General features: G+C 29.9%; 4 protein-coding genes across 7 annotated transcripts; 3 read left to right on the plus strand and 1 right to left on the minus strand.

The window, feature by feature from the left end:
* Window positions 1-5,713: 5,713 nt before the first annotated feature.
* LOC140671126 (nonsense-mediated mRNA decay factor SMG9) lies at window positions 5,714-9,016 on the plus strand. Of its 4 annotated transcripts, none has more exons than XM_072902243.1 (9): window positions 5,714-5,947; window positions 6,015-6,061; window positions 6,198-6,381; window positions 6,464-6,763; window positions 6,900-7,044; window positions 7,431-7,548; window positions 7,628-7,739; window positions 7,989-8,104; window positions 8,734-9,016. In XM_072902243.1, exons 1-8 carry the CDS (start codon window positions 5,805-5,807, stop codon window positions 8,065-8,067), a joined length of 1,128 nt encoding a protein of 375 aa, XP_072758344.1. In that variant the 5' UTR covers window positions 5,714-5,804; the 3' UTR covers window positions 8,068-8,104; window positions 8,734-9,016. The 4 variants fall into 4 exon arrangements, with proteins under 4 accessions (XP_072758344.1, XP_072758343.1, XP_072758345.1 ...); XM_072902242.1 differs by having other exon boundaries at window positions 5,715-5,947; window positions 6,195-6,381; XM_072902244.1 differs by having other exon boundaries at window positions 5,809-5,947; window positions 6,019-6,061; window positions 6,195-6,381.
* Window positions 8,182-8,912, minus strand: Nc2beta (negative cofactor 2beta). The gene has a single exon (XM_072902246.1). It carries the CDS (start codon window positions 8,910-8,912, stop codon window positions 8,409-8,411), a length of 504 nt encoding a protein of 167 aa, XP_072758347.1. The 3' UTR covers window positions 8,182-8,408.
* Window positions 9,017-9,196: 180 nt separating the features above from the next.
* Window positions 9,197-12,089, plus strand: LOC140671125 (mast/stem cell growth factor receptor-related protein Kit). The gene is made up of 8 exons (XM_072902241.1): window positions 9,197-9,711; window positions 9,791-10,016; window positions 10,084-10,247; window positions 10,336-10,582; window positions 10,663-10,766; window positions 10,846-10,945; window positions 11,008-11,598; window positions 11,670-12,089. The coding sequence occupies exons 1-8, from the start codon at window positions 9,470-9,472 to the stop codon at window positions 12,087-12,089; spliced, it is 2,094 nt and encodes a 697-aa protein (XP_072758342.1). The 5' UTR covers window positions 9,197-9,469.
* A 1,817-nt stretch (window positions 12,090-13,906) lies between these two features.
* Window positions 13,907-15,612, plus strand: Pbp49 (proximal sequence element A Pbp49). The gene is made up of 5 exons (XM_072902113.1): window positions 13,907-14,257; window positions 14,361-14,529; window positions 14,636-14,914; window positions 15,000-15,238; window positions 15,336-15,612. Exons 1-5 carry the CDS (start codon window positions 14,052-14,054, stop codon window positions 15,610-15,612), a joined length of 1,170 nt encoding a protein of 389 aa, XP_072758214.1. The 5' UTR covers window positions 13,907-14,051.
* The last annotated feature ends 5 nt before the right edge of the window (window positions 15,613-15,617 follow it).

Genomic DNA, 15,617 nt, shown 5'->3' on the forward strand with positions numbered 1-15,617 from the left:
GATTATTTTATCTATAACAGTTGACATTCCTCTCTCTCACCATCAGACCTCCGCAGTCAGTCGGAGAGGACACTCCCTCCACGTGCGGAACCATATGTATGCCTCTCCCCTCCCCCCCCTCTCAATCAGGGAGGGTTTTTGGTACCACCCTTTCCCCTCAATCTGGGGGGACATTTGGTACCTTCCCCTTTCCCCTCAGTCTGGGGGGACATTTGGTCCCCCTCCCGGTCAGTACGGGGGGCGAGGTACCTCGCCTCATCTCTTCCGCTTACCTCACCCCCCTCAGATCCCTTTATTAGAACTCTCTTATTATATCTACTGTAGTACAATTTACTACTTTGCGAGCCTTAACTTCTGTTTGTCATGCAATAGATAAAAAACCACCCACAAACAGAAATAATTGAAAATAGAAATATACAAAAAAATGCCAACCAACTTCAACGAACACGTGCGGCGAAAGAATTAGGTCTCTTTGTTCGTACATCTAAATATTCCGCTAAAATAACAGCTGATAAAGATTATGGATCTAATGCAGAACGGCCAGATATCCAAGATAATATGTACGAACAGCTGAGACGTAATCATTTTGAAATGTTATTAGAGCAACAACATAATCGTGCTGTATTGGAATGTGCTACACGGGGTCAGCATAAAAACCCGGAGTGGCACAACATACGGCGAAGTCTTCTCACTGCTTCAATCTTTGGAAAAGTTTGTAGCAGAAGAGAAACAACTTCATGCCAAAATCTTGTAAAAGCAATTCTTTATCCTCCTCGATTGACGACTGCGGCTGTCGAGTAAGGTAAAGAAAAAGAGATGATGGCACGAGAGCAATTGCAGATGGAATTAGGGATAGAAATTTATAATTGTGGTATATTTATAGACGAAACAATCCCATATCTTGCCGCGACGCCTGACGGCATTGTCGGAGACGATACTATCGTTGAGATTAAATGTCCTTATGCAGCGCAGCATGTACATCCCATCGATGCAATGCTCAAAAAGATTTCAGATATTCATAGAATATTTGATAAAACCGATGACACTCGAATGAATCAAAAACACGCGTACTATTTTCAAGTACAGGGTCAACTCCACATAACTCAAAGAAAATATTGCATTTTTGCTGTATGGACACCCCTTGGATTAAAGTACACGATTGTCGAGCGTGATGACAGATTTTGGGAAACAAAAATGTCACCACTGCTTAAACGATTCTACGAGAACTGTTTGGTTCCTGAAATAGTAGATAGTAGAGCAGCAAGAAATATACCTATTAGGGAACCTCAGTATGTCATCGAAGCGCAAGAAGCGACTAAAAAAAATGACATAAAAGTGGAAAGTGTTATCGAAAGCACTACCACTGTTGTTATTTCAGAAATGGAGCAAGATGACGATTGCATTATAACTATAATTATTCAAATAAAAAACGAGATCTAACTGAGGATGACATCAAAAGACAAAAAAAAATTAGATGATGTAATATCTTCTCTCGCATTAGTGAAGAATAAGATTTTGTTTATAAATAGTAAATTAAATGATGAATCGTTAGATCTAGTTTTACGCGTAAGAGAGACTTCTTGCTTTGAAACACAGTGTGTTATACTTACAATACCCGCACTTAATTGAAGCTAGTCGTAGCAATAGAAGCTTACAAATTATTAGCGGAACTTGCACAGATCATTGGCGATGTATTTATTTTGATGGCACCAAACTTCATATGTACGACAGTCTATCTGGTACTACGTATGATAAATTGGCTGCTACAGAGAAAGAATATATTCGCCTTCGTTATCCCAAGATAAACAAATATGATATAATTTGTGAAGAAGTACAAATAATACAACAGGATTCCATTTCTTGCGGAATTTATGCTGTCGCTTTCGCTACAACTGTAGCCTTGAAAGGAAATCCTTGTAATGAAAAATATTCTAGTGACATAAAATACATGAGACGTTATTTATTTAAAATTCTAGAAAGCAACAAATTATTGCCTTTCCCGAATTAATATTTTTCATTATTTAACACATCTTTGTAAGCTTTTATTGCTGCCATTATGCAAAAAAAACAATGATAAAATAAGATGGTAGAAGTTATCTGCAATCGTCATTGTATAGAACATATATAATAACATGAAAATGTCGGAGAGATAAAAGAATATTGGTTGCGTTCTCACGGGAATGGGCGTTGGAGGGGCCTATTCCATAATCTCAATATTTAATTTTTTTGGATATAATATATATATTTGTTTATATTAAAACATTAATTATTAATTATAAATAATATTGTTATTTATTATTATTTATTATTATTATTAATTTAATTTTATACATTATATTTTAGTTTTGAAAATAGTGCATTGTAAATTAGATCGTAATTTGAACTGAGGTGATTGCGCCGCAAAGTATTAAAATCAAATAGGTTTTGCTTTGCAATGTACTCTTTTCAAAATAAATATATAATGATAGATAAAAAGTAAATTATATTAATGAGCTTGCATGTAAAAGAACAAGAAATATTTTATAAAGTATACTTCCCATAATATAGTTGAGGTCACTTTGCGACGCGATCATAACTCAGTTTAAATTGCGATCCACTCGAATTATTCGTGTTGTTTATTATTAATTTATATTCTAATATTATATATAATACTGTTTTACTTTCAGATTTAATAAATAATTTCTTTTATTATATCGATATTAATCTATATACGTAGCATAAAGTTGTTTATTGTTGCAGAGAGATTAGAGTTGACATGTCTAAAAGGCGGATCACTTTAAATAAAGAGGCGTGGCTAGCGTTGAATCAACGCCATTATATTGCAGCAGGTAACGTATGCACAATGGAGGTTTTAGTGAGTAGGAATCTCACACTACCCTCAAAAACCGGGGTGCCTTTTGAAGATTTCCTCCATTTAAAAAGAAAAAAAAAAAAGCCATCTCAGTAAACATAATAATAAGTATGTTGATGTATTTAGAAAATCCACAATAAACTTGAGTAATTTATCAAAATAATTTTATATCAGTGGTGCACGTATATAGTTTTGTTGTTACAATTTTGCAGCGGTTTATTGAGATCCTGTATTTAAAAATTCAAAGTACGTGCTCAGATGGGAATGCATAAGGGGACGGGGCGAAGCCCCGTCCCCATAAAAAAATATAACAAAACTTGAGAGCGTAGAAACTATCAAGACTGACAGTACTATGTGGAAGTTTCAATGTAAAATTTTAATTCAACCTATGAACTCTTACACTATATTTATAATTTTTTATTCATAATCTTACAAAATAAATATTGAATGCATCGATGCACGATTCATTGACCCATTTGCCTAACAGCGCTTCAGTCAAATAGCATTTGCTTAGGAAAATAGCATTGAAACTTTCGGGTGGGAGTCTATTGACCACATCGCCAATTGGCCAGTTTAAAATGAGACTCTCTGATTGGTTAATCGTTGCTGATGACCCTAGGCATCGGTCGATATAAGTGGCTGTGGTGAATTGTGACGTGGTCAAACGGGACGCTCCCAAATTTTCACACAGTACTGTCAGCTTTGGTAGTTTCTACGCTCTCAAGTTTTGTTATATTTTTTTATGGAGACGGGGCTTCGCCCTATGCATTCCCATCTAAGCATGTACTTTGCAATGCATATAGGATTCCACATGGGTTTGCAACTTGCATAGCAATATAAAAAGTATTTATTAAAATTAAAAAAGATTTATTTAAGGGTCGAGAGGACCCACGGTGGAGACCTCATGCGGAGACTTCGGAACTACAAATTCTTTTCGACGAGATTTCGGCTATAAATTAAGAAAGAATCATATTTAACAATGATATTCTTATTCAGAAGGATTTCTCGCAGCCCGCTAAAGAGTGATTTTTTGGAAAAAAGGCTTAAAGGTCGACAGGAAATTCTAGCGTCACTGTCACCAACGTTGAGAAATGAATTCTTATTCAATGTATTGGTGTATGTCTGTATACGTACAAACATCATTACATTTTAAGAGAGACAAAGACGATATTATTGTCTTTCATTGTCTCTCCTTAGCAAGCGGTGCTGCCAACTCAATTTCTTACAATTAGCTGCACTTGCACTTTAAGTACAGATACAATATTCTATCGGTAATATTTTGCCTCGAAGAAGTTATATTTCTTTATAAAACTTTTTTTGCTACATTCCTTGTAAAATTTATTACCCCGCTAAAGAGCCGGATTTTGCATTTTGGCTTTTAAAAAATTTATAATAATTACAATCGGTGTACCTTGTCTGTATATTTCATTCACAATCAGTATACCTTATTCATGTCAATTTTATGAAATTTTATTTTAAGCCTTTTTTCCAAAAAAATCGCTCTTTAGCGGGCTGCGAGAAATCCTCCTGAATAAGAATATCATTGTTAAATATAATTAAGTAAGTAAGAAAGAGGCAATAGGAGCGAGGAGATGTGAATATAAAATTGAAAGTTTTTTATATAGGTGATGTGTCGCAAGTATATTGACATTAAGTACATTAGTAACATTCTATAGAATGACGGAAATTATAATAAAAATTTGAACGTTTCGATTCATGTTTTGAATCCTCTTCAGCATAATATATAAATTAAATAAATGAATTATAAATAGATAAAAACGAAATTAATGAGAAAACATCGCATAATAAAGGCGTAAGACATGTGTGAACTAAAAATCGTGATCGTATTCGCATGATTAAATGGATCAATGCCCCAGAACCGCTGTACATATTTATCGCATGTTAGTTGTATAAATTACATATATATAAAACGATCCAACTTGTTCGGCTCAACAAGTTGGATCGTTTTATATATATGTAATTTATACAACTAACATGCGATAAATATGTACAGCGGTTCTGGGGCATTGATCCATTTAATCATGCGAATACGATCACGATTTTTAGTTCACACATGTCTTACGCCTTTATTATGTGATGTTTTCTCATTAATTTCGTTTTTATCTATTTATAATTCATTTATTTAATTTATATATTATGCTGAAGAGGATTCAAAACATGAATCGAAACGTTCAAATTTTTATTATAATTTCCGTCATTCTATAGAATGTTACTAATGTACTTAATGTCAATATACTTGCGACACATCACATATATAAAAAAACTTACAATTTTATATTCACATCTCCTCGCTCCTATTGCCTCTTTCTTACTTACTTATTTATATTTATTAATTCGGAGCTCTTTCGATAATCTTATTAAATATAATTCTTTCTTAATTTATAGCCGAAATATCGTCGAAAAGAATTTGTAGTTCCGAAATCTCCACATGAGGTCTCCACCGTGGGTCCTCTCGACCCTTAAAATAAAATTTCATAAAATTGACATGAATAAAGTATACTGATCGTGAATGAAGTATATAGACCAGGTGCACCGATTGTAATTATTATAAATTTTTTAAAAGCCAAAATGCAAAATCCGGCTCTTTAGCGGGGTAATAAACTTTACAAGGAATGTAGCAAAAAAAGTTTTATAAAGAAATACAACTTCTTCGAGGCAAAATATTACCGAATAGAATATTGTATCTGTACCTAAAGTGCAAGTGCAGCTAATTGTAAGAAATTGAGTTGGCAGCACCGCTTACTAAGGAGAGACAATGAAAGACAATAACGTCGTCTTTGTCTCTCTTAAAATGCAATGATGTTTGTACGTATACAGACATACACCAATACATTGAATAAGAATTCATTTCTCAACGTTGGTGACAGTGACGCTGGAATTTTCTCGTCGGTCCTGTCGACCTTTAAAAGAAAAGAAGAAAGGATGTGTAAAGATGTTGTCGACATCAAAAGATTCAGAAATTAAAGACGGAGAAAATAGGACTCTGATTAAGATTGTAGAGCGACCAACTTTTATATTGAAAACTCGAGAAGGAGAAAGTAGAGCTGTTTCTCCAAATCAACGCAATGGACACAAGTACAGTATCATTTATTAATTATAATAATTATTAGTTTACATATTTTTGTCATTTGTTAATTTTTAGAAAGGATACTGATATAGCTTCTGGAGCATCAATGAAAATACCAGATTGTAAGTAATTATTAATGTATAAAATGATTTGTATATGTTATATATATATATATATATACATACAATGCATATCAGTATTTCAATTTATTTAGAAAATTTATAACTGAAAAATAATATAAAATACATATTTTAGCAGTCCGTATGTTTTCAACATGTCCTGAAATGAATAATTGTATCAAATTTATGGATGAAAACATGCAACTATGTGAAAATCCAATAGATTATCTATACGATCAACAAGACTTTCTAGTTGTTGGATGTCTAGGTGCACAAGGTGTTGGCAAATCAACAATTATGTCACTACTAACATCTCATTATTCGTATGTATTACATTCACTTGTGTTATGTTAACCTTAGATATTTTTATCAAAATAAATACTATTTTAATAATTTTATAATTAGTTCCAACATTTTTCAAGTCCAAGATTTACCACAGTACGAAAGTGGTGCACCAAATTGTACTACTGGAATAGATTTCTTTATAAATAAAAATAGAGTAATATATTTGGATACACAACCGATTTTTTCTGGGCTTGTAACTGATTACTCTGGTTGCTATGATCAAAAAAAAACTACAACTGATTTTGTGAATATTGATTCTAATTTGGAACTACAATCTCTCCAATTTGCAGCATTCCTATTTTCAGTATGTCATGTTATTATATTTGTGCAAGATTGGTTTATTGATCCAAATTTAGTGAGGTAATTGTAAAATAAATAATTGTTAATTTCTTGATAATATAACATTGTATTCTGTTACAAAACTTATAACAAGTAATTAAGTAACATATATGTCTATAAAATAAATATCATCTTTATACATATTTCTCTCTTATAGATTTTTGCAAACTGCAGAAATGTTAAAACCATCCTCAACTACTATTATGGATCAAGATTATGTGGAATATTATCCACATGTTATATTTTTGCATAACAAAGTAGGAGTGCAAGATTTTATACCAAGTATTATTGACAAAATGAAGGTGTCCTTTGTCATATATATTATTAAATATATATTTTATCTTCTGAAACAGTTAAATCTCTATCTTCTTAATTTTTATTTTTTTCACCATCTTATTCTTAATTAGCTAAATTTATTTAAACTTAATTTTTTTGCAGTTCTCTTTTTTTTTAACATTAAATATTCATTGATAAGATTACGTCTCGGTTGTTTTCTTACTCTAAATTGATTATATATATATATCTAACAATATTTTCATTCTATATATGTATATCAAATTGTTAAAATATGAATGAATGTTGAAAAGAAAATTAAAAATGTAGAGATTACTTAATTCTATTAATATATTAAAAATTTAATTGTATATATTTAAGTGTGCTTACGTTTTCAGAATTATATTTTTTCTAGGAATTTTATAACAAAGTATTTTCAAGTTCTCGACTACAAACTCATAGCGGTATAGATATGAGCCATAGTTCAACAGAAAATGGTTTAAACTTATTTTTTATATCTTCTAGGAAAGAAGGTAAAAATCCATTTTAAGTCATTTAGAAAGTTTTAGATCATATAGAAAATGATGTTAATTTTTGTTATACTTATTGCAGAAGATATGATATTTTGTGAAAGTGGAAAATCTCTCATAGATAAATTACGAACAAAGATACATGGAGTTAATAGGAATCCAATGACACCATCTGTATTAACAGAAAAAAGCTGGTAAATCAAATACTTTAATTTAAATTTAATATTTTCTATTTTAATCAAATTATAAATGTAACTTAAGAATGAATCTCCATATCTATTTTCAATTTCCTTTTTAATCCTGAATTTTAATTCAACGTTTAAAATATTAACAAAGTTAAGAATAGGCAAGCTAATTCATTTTTATAAATAAAAAATATACAAGAATGAAACTTTTTGTAATTATACATATAATACGTACAATAATATAGGTATTATTGTTAGGTACCATTATGTTTTAAAAGTCATGGAGGCAATAAAAAAAAGCCATCTATCATCTGAGTACGGAAGACTAATGCCTTAAATATAAAAAAAGCTGTTTACATGTAGAAGAGATAAAGGTATAATTCGTTTTATTATATGATACATTGCTTTTATAAATTATATAATATAAATAAAATTAAAGTGCTTAAAGTATGTAATTATAATACAGAATTTACTCTAATATGAATAATAGAATTTGCATTTTTTAACATTCATTTTTTTTTTATTCAATATTTTTTAATGGCTATTATTTTCATCTGTATCGATTTTCTTATCTACAATGTTTTGTTCAATATATTAGAAATATTTTGCTCTTGAAGTACAAAATTGTATGTACGCGTGTGTGTACACAAAATTGTTTTTGAATTTTGTCTTTTAATTTTATGAATAATCTTCCTGTTCACTGTCAACTTGCTGCATAGAAGTCATTTGTGTAACAGCTTGTAATTGCTGCCATTGTTGCTGCTCTGCAACTGCTTGTTCCTCCCTTGCTTTAGCAAATAATTCTTGTTGTTGTCGAAATAATTCTTCTTCTGGAATTCCTAAATTCTCTAATCTAGTACTTTGACGTCTTCTTTTAGCCGCTACAGCCTTACAGTCTCGTAATACAGCTTCCGCTTCCGCATTATAATCACCAAAACCTAGTTTTTCAAGTGCCTGTAGAACGTGTTCCGCATTTATAGTTTTTTTTTGCTGTTGATTACAGATTTCATTCGCCTCGGAAGACAATAAATGAATGAATTCTGTGCAACAATTCAGGATGAGCTCTCTGGATTCGTTTGCAACTCGCACGTGGGGTAAGATTTCTTTAATTATTTTATTAATCGATGCACGAGGAAGAGTGAGCTCGTCATCATCAGTTGGTGACATCGTAGCCGAGGCCATTTGGATCCTGGAACATTAAATATAAAATATTTTTTAAAGTTTTCGGAACAATATACATCAAATTATTTTATGTCAATTTAGAATATTTAAGTAATATGTATATATATGTATTAATTTTTTCAATTATTAATATGAATAAATCTGATACTTTATCTTTCATTAATTGTAGTTATTATTTAATTGGGAATGAAACTAATTCTTTTAAAAATCTTATCCTTAGCAATTTTTTATAATTTTTTAATTATTAACTTGTTAAATAACGTAATATTTACAGATTTTCACTGTTTATCAATTTATCATAGGAATTTGTAAGATTCTCAAACACTTAAAGTAAAATTATCAGATAAAGTGTTATCCAGATAAGTTTTGCCAGAGATAATATTATTTAGACTTTGAAATTAAGATAAAGCACAGTATTTTTTATTAAGTTAAGTAGACATCTTGTTGTCTCAATAAATTTCGACAAAACAACGTACTATCCCTATAATAGTACATAAAAATAAAATATATAATATCTAAATTGTTCGTTTATATAATGATTTCAACTATAACACGAGATGTTTGCACAGTGCAAATGGATTATATTATATGATATAGTTATTATATTGTTTTTATATTTTAACACAATATGTACAACAAATGTAAAGAATGCAATGAGATTTGCTGGCGTCGTAGAAAATATTACAGTATATGCTTTAAAAGATGAAAATTATCTTGGAAATGATAATATGTTCAAATCATTAAAATTGAATATATCCTGGACACCACCATATATGGGAAAACAACCTTCTTCATATAGGTAAACAATCTGTTGTTATCTATAAGAACCATTTAAATATTTAAATCATTACATACATTTAAATGTTTATATATTATAGCATTATAATTACATGCATTCCAAAAGAAACCGATATAAATGAGAATATAAAATGTATAGAAAGTTCTGCATTCTACAATGTGCAAAGTAAAGGTCCATTTAGCTTGTTAGTGCCGCAGAATAAATTACTGAATGATATGCCGGAAATACAAATACGTCCAAATTGTACGTATAAGATACAGGTGTATGCCAATCCAAGAGCTAAGCCTATGGGAAAATTGCCCGAGGTAAAATTGAACACACAACATATATATGTTGTATATACACGTTTTCAAAATGTGTTGTATTATATAGGTCATCTATACAGTTCCAAAATGTATAAATCATAGATGCAGTTGCGTGGATGCAAAAGTGACCTTGCCTATTCCAAAAGTAGAAGTAATTCAAATAAAAAAAAATGTTATTATAAATTGGAATATTACATCGAATCGTTCTTACATTCATTCTTACGTTATTAGGTAAGATTTCTTTTGTTTTATCTAATTTTTTTATTCTCCTATTGTTTTATTGTTTATGTGTAACATAATACGATGTGTATTATTCTAGTATTGGCATACCATTATCGACATCAAAAGCAGGTCATTCCATATACAATATTACAAAAATAATTAATGTGACCTCTACAAAAAATACCTTTAATTGGAATTTGAAGATTAATAATCAGTATATAAAAATGAAAAATGGTTACAAAATATTAGTAGAGGCACTGGATTACCAAGGTTGTTCAGGAACTCAAGGCAGTTTTACCATTATTAATATAGACGAAATTGAGAGATTAAATGGCAATACTGTTGTATATATCTTTTTAAAAAATATGACAATTAATACAATAAGGATTAATATCAATATTAATGTAATATAATTATGTTGCAGTGGTTGTTGCTTGCTGGTGTTGCTCTTTGTGTTATATTAGGATTTATCAGCATTGTGTCAATACATAATAAAACTGGATCTCGATTCATATGGCCATTTAAACAGTAAAGTAGCAAGTTGTTAAATTACTTTTCTATCTTATCAATATGTTATATGCTTATAACTTATATTTTTAAATAATAGGGAACAAACTATACCTGGATTTTCTGCCTATAAGTTAATACAATGGCCAAATTTAGTTTCCCAGAGCAATATCGGTACATATGTTGAAAAAACTTCGGAGGTAAATAAAAAAATATCAAATTATTACAGACGGATTTGAAATTTCAAATGCATTCATTGCAGGAAAATTGTTGCAAGACACAAAATAATGAATTTGAAGTACCATATAAATGTATAAATTTTATATGTGAATTAGGAAAAGGACAGTTTGGCAAAGTATATTTGGGCAGCTTGAATAATAACGAAAATACCTTAATAGCTGTTAAAATGTTGCAATGCTCTGACACATCCAATGAACCTGAAGCGAAACGTCAACTATTAGAAGAAATCAAAATAATGAAAACAGCTGGTTCTCACCCGCATTTAGTGAGTCTTATAGGTTGCTGCACTTTACCAGATAATCCTACATGTATACTTTTAGAGTACATGGAAGGTGGAGATTTGCTTGCATATCTGCATTCTAGAAGAAGAGTTGAATTGGACGATTTACCTTATACCTTGTACTGTTTTGAAAAGACTCTATCTAGATATGTAAATATTATTGAAAAAGACAAACAGAAGCATGAAGATTTATGTGGTGAAATCAACAAGCGACAATTTATAAAATTTGCACTTGATATTGCAAGAGGAATGGAACATTTAGAAAGTAAAGGAATCACACATAGGGATTTGGCGGCAAGAAATATCCTCCTCACTTCAGATCTAACACTCAAGGTAGTAAATTCTACATTACAATTATTTAAACAATTGGTTTGAAAAACTATTTAGAATTGATTGAATTGTAGGTTTCGGATTTTGGCTTGTCTCGAAATGGAATATATGTAATAAACCATATAGCAGGGAAAGTTCGTCAACTCCCAATACGTTGGATGTCACCAGAAGCTATACACGATCATGCTTTTTCTTCCAAAAGTGACGTGTGGTCATTTGGTGTTGTTCTTTGGGAAATTGGAACTCTAGGTTCATTTCCATATGCTAATATACAAAATGATGATTTGATGCGTTACTTAATTCAGGATAAATGTCATCTAGCTTGTCCTAATAGTGTTTCTCACGATATATATAAAATTATGTGCTCTTGTTGGAATATAGTGCCTCAAAATAGGCCTAGTTTTGCACAACTTGTTTTAGAATTCCAGACGCTAAAAGAAACTCTGTATTTTATGCATGGAACAAGTAATCCTTGCTACACATTATCACACTAATACATCTTGAAATTATTTGACAAATATGTATGTATATGTGTGTAAATGTATATATACATATATATGTATGTATGTGTGTATAGATACATAAATACAAATAAAACGTGTGACTGAGAAATATTAATATTAAAATATTATAAAATATCTTTTTCCAAAAAGTAATTATATATCTAGTTTGTAATAAAGATCTACACATCAATTGAATCACGAAGTTTCTTATTCTATGGAATAAGGTAAAAACTGATATATTAAAAAATAAGATGTTTATTATATATATATATATATATATATATATATATATATATAATACTGTAAGAGAAATATTTTATATCGAAATAATAAACTAGAAGTTTGATTTTTTATTATATTTACTTACTTCGTTATTGATGAATCGCTAAACAAATGCTAATACTGATGACTTGTTTTATATTTTATTTTACTTTTCCTCCATAGAGCTCATACCATATAAAATACATAGATAATAACTGTCGATATCGATAAGAGTTGATCTCATAGGTCTAGAGATTAAAGTCACTAGATTACAAAGTACAATCGCAATCGGGGGAAAAAAGCCGCCATTTTGGTTCCACATTACGCGGCCATTTTAAGGGTCGACAGGACAGCTTCATAAAGTTAGCCGAAACACTTTGATTTTTTTATAATTAAAATTAACTAATTGTTTGGAAATCGTGTGGAGATGATTGGAAGTCTAATTAAAACGTTTGGAGGTTCATCTTTTTTTTTAATTAAATAATTAAAATTTTGATGTAAAGTTTGCCGAACATTTTTATTTTTCGTCCAATCGAGTTAAACAAGAGTTTATTCGATGCAGAATCGTTAGGTGGTCATGAATAAATTCTTTACAACGTTTGGAGGTGCATAGTTTATCCGAAAAATGAAAAACATCATGTGCGGTAAAATTCCAAATTCTTTTAAGGCTCATTCACACTTTGCAGAAAAACAGAAAGCAGACAACAAAAGCCAATCAAAACTCGCGTTGGCAATTGGCTGTTGAGTAAAGAATTTCTAATGTTTTTATATGATAATATGATTGCGATCCAGGAGACATGTCAGATGTTTCAAAAACATTTGATTGATCAATTAAAATAAATTGAGTAAAGATTTCTTTAATCTGATTGGTTAATGCAGTACTTTTTAAAGGATCTGTAGCAATTTTTCGACTACGGATTAAGCCTCGTCTACAATAACCGTAGAACGTAAAGTCGCAAGCAAATTGACCAATGACAGTCAAGCATTTTCGAAAATGCTTGACTGTCATTGGTCAATTTGCATGCGACCTTACGTTCTACGGCCATTGTAGACGAGGCTTTAGAAATTCTTTACTCAACAACCAATTGCTACCGCGAGTTTTGATTGGCTTTTGTTGTCTGCTTTCTGTTTTTCTGCCAAAGTGTGAATGAGCCTTAAAAGAATTTGGAATTTTACCGCACATGATTTTTTTTCATTTTTCGGATAAACTATGGACCTCCAAACGTTATAAAGAATTTATTCGTGACCACCTAACGATTCTGCATCGAATAAACTCTTGTTTTTTAATTTAACTCGATTGGACGAAAAATAAAAATGTTTAGCAAACTTTACATCAAAATTTTAATTATTTAATTAAAAAAAACGTTGAACCTCCAAACGTTTTAATTAGACTTCCGATCATCTCCACACGATTTCCAAACGATTAGTTAATTTTAATTATAAAAAAATCAAAGTGGTTCGGCTAACTTTACGGAGTTAGACATACACCATTACATTGAATAAGAATTCATTTCTCAATGTTGGTGATAGTGACGCTGGAATTTTCTCGCCGGTCCTGTCGATAAATAATAGTCTATGCTCAGTAGCTGCTTCTGGCAGTATTTTCAGTATTTTTTCAATAAGTTTATTTCTTTTGAATACAAAAGATGAGTAAAAATAGTAATGTATAATTATTAATTCGTAAAAATAGCTATGGATCAAATATATAAGCTTTATGATCGTCAGGCATCACCAAAGATTTGTTTGAAGAATTACTTTCAGCAATATAGTGAATTAATAAAATCCTCTTTATGCCATAATATAAACGAACAAAATGAACAAAATGAACAAAAAATTTGCCAACTTATGGATGTTGAACTTTCACAGGCGAGAGCTCTTTTAATTAAACATTATTGCAGGTATTTTATTACGATATACGAGTAGTAAATACTATTATATTCTTATAAATAAAAATTACAAAAGAAAATACTTTTATATATTAAATTAGACTTAATTTTGCAGTATTGAGAATTTATCATTATTAATGGATACAGAGGAAGAGGAAAAACAGGAATATATTAACGTGCCTGAAAATATCTTAAATAATACTTCATTGGAAACGATTAAAGTATTAAAGACATTATCTAAGGATAACTTAATAAAGCCAAAAATTCAAAATGGAATTCCAATTGTTAGTAATTACTTATAAAAAAGTATATAAACATTAGAAGTAATAAATAGAAAAAAGGAATATATAAAAATTTAGTTTATAAGATAAATTGTTTTTTTTTTTTTAGAAATATAATGAATCAAAATGGCCCAATAATAATTCTGTAATACCGTATGAAGAATTTTTAGTTTATTGTAGAGTATATGAGCCACTTGAAAGCCTGCCTCGTTTTTTTAAATTTAGGACAACCAATGTCCCAGTTCTTAAACTTAAAAGTATCACATCAATTCTAGGATGTCAAACTCTTTATGAATTACGTCAAAAGATAACATGTCAATCTGATTTATCAATTATAACAGACACTAGTAAAAATCCAATTCGTCAAAAGCCTGGATTAATGGCAAAAGTAATTATTTTTAAAATTTTAGGCTTTATCTGTTTTATAATATTCTGCATGTAAATTATAAAAATTATATTTGTTTATATTATAGAATGTCTATAAATCAGGATTTTTTTACATTGAAGATACATTTTATAATGATACTAGCGTATCAACCAACATTGATTATAGTAGTGTTATATTAGAATGGGCAACACCTCGAAATATAGGTCCATTTAAAACCGCAACCATGGATACTCAAATAAATTCTCTTTGTGTAAGATTTGGTTTTCCATGGGTATATCAACATCAGGGTTGTTGTGAGCATTTAATTGTATTGACTGATGCCAGGTAAATTTTAATATACATATAGAATTATTTTTAAAATGCTTAATATTACCAAAAAAATAAATATAATAATTTGATAATTATCAATTATTTTTAAAAGGTTAGTGACTGGAAATGATGTATTATCCTTATCTGCTTACCCAAGAATAGAAAGAATAAGACCTGCCTCTGGGAAAAATTGTATTTATTGTGGAATATTTAATGTACACTGGATTTTAACAGAACATGATAGGATACCACATGACATAAGTTATTTTTGTAACAAGTGCTTTATATCTTATAATTATGTTAATGGTAAAAAAATTGGAAATTTCAAAGCATATAATTATCCTTGTATACCAAAGCTAAAATTTGTAAAAACACGTGTGAGTAAGTAACATTC

This window comes from Anoplolepis gracilipes, chromosome 11 (assembly GCF_047496725.1).
Source record: "Anoplolepis gracilipes chromosome 11, ASM4749672v1, whole genome shotgun sequence".
Lineage (NCBI taxonomy): Eukaryota > Metazoa > Arthropoda > Insecta > Hymenoptera > Formicidae > Anoplolepis > Anoplolepis gracilipes.

What these genes read in the sequence shown, in the direction of transcription:
- Nc2beta (XM_072902246.1), bottom strand. Translation starts at nt 8,912, where the DNA reads ATGGCCTCGGCTACGATGTCACCAACTGATGATGACGAGCTCACTCTT.
- LOC140671126 (XM_072902242.1), top strand. Translation starts at nt 5,805, where the DNA reads ATGTTGTCGACATCAAAAGATTCAGAAATTAAAGACGGAGAAAATAGG. An exon ending in ATTGATCCAAATTTAGTGAG is followed by an intron (nt 6,764 to 6,899) that starts GTAATTGTAAAA and finishes TCTCTCTTATAG; the next exon opens with ATTTTTGCAAACTGCAGAAA. An exon ending in TATATCTTCTAGGAAAGAAG is followed by an intron (nt 7,549 to 7,627) that starts GTAAAAATCCAT and finishes TACTTATTGCAG; the next exon opens with AAGATATGATATTTTGTGAA.
- Pbp49 (XM_072902113.1), top strand. Translation starts at nt 14,052, where the DNA reads ATGGATCAAATATATAAGCTTTATGATCGTCAGGCATCACCAAAGATT. An exon ending in AGCCTGGATTAATGGCAAAA is followed by an intron (nt 14,915 to 14,999) that starts GTAATTATTTTT and finishes TTTATATTATAG; the next exon opens with AATGTCTATAAATCAGGATT. An exon ending in ATTGTATTGACTGATGCCAG is followed by an intron (nt 15,239 to 15,335) that starts GTAAATTTTAAT and finishes TATTTTTAAAAG; the next exon opens with GTTAGTGACTGGAAATGATG.
- LOC140671125 (XM_072902241.1), top strand. Translation starts at nt 9,470, where the DNA reads ATGTTTGCACAGTGCAAATGGATTATATTATATGATATAGTTATTATA. An exon ending in GATTAAATGGCAATACTGTT is followed by an intron (nt 10,583 to 10,662) that starts GTATATATCTTT and finishes ATTATGTTGCAG; the next exon opens with TGGTTGTTGCTTGCTGGTGT. An exon ending in CTTCAGATCTAACACTCAAG is followed by an intron (nt 11,599 to 11,669) that starts GTAGTAAATTCT and finishes ATTGAATTGTAG; the next exon opens with GTTTCGGATTTTGGCTTGTC.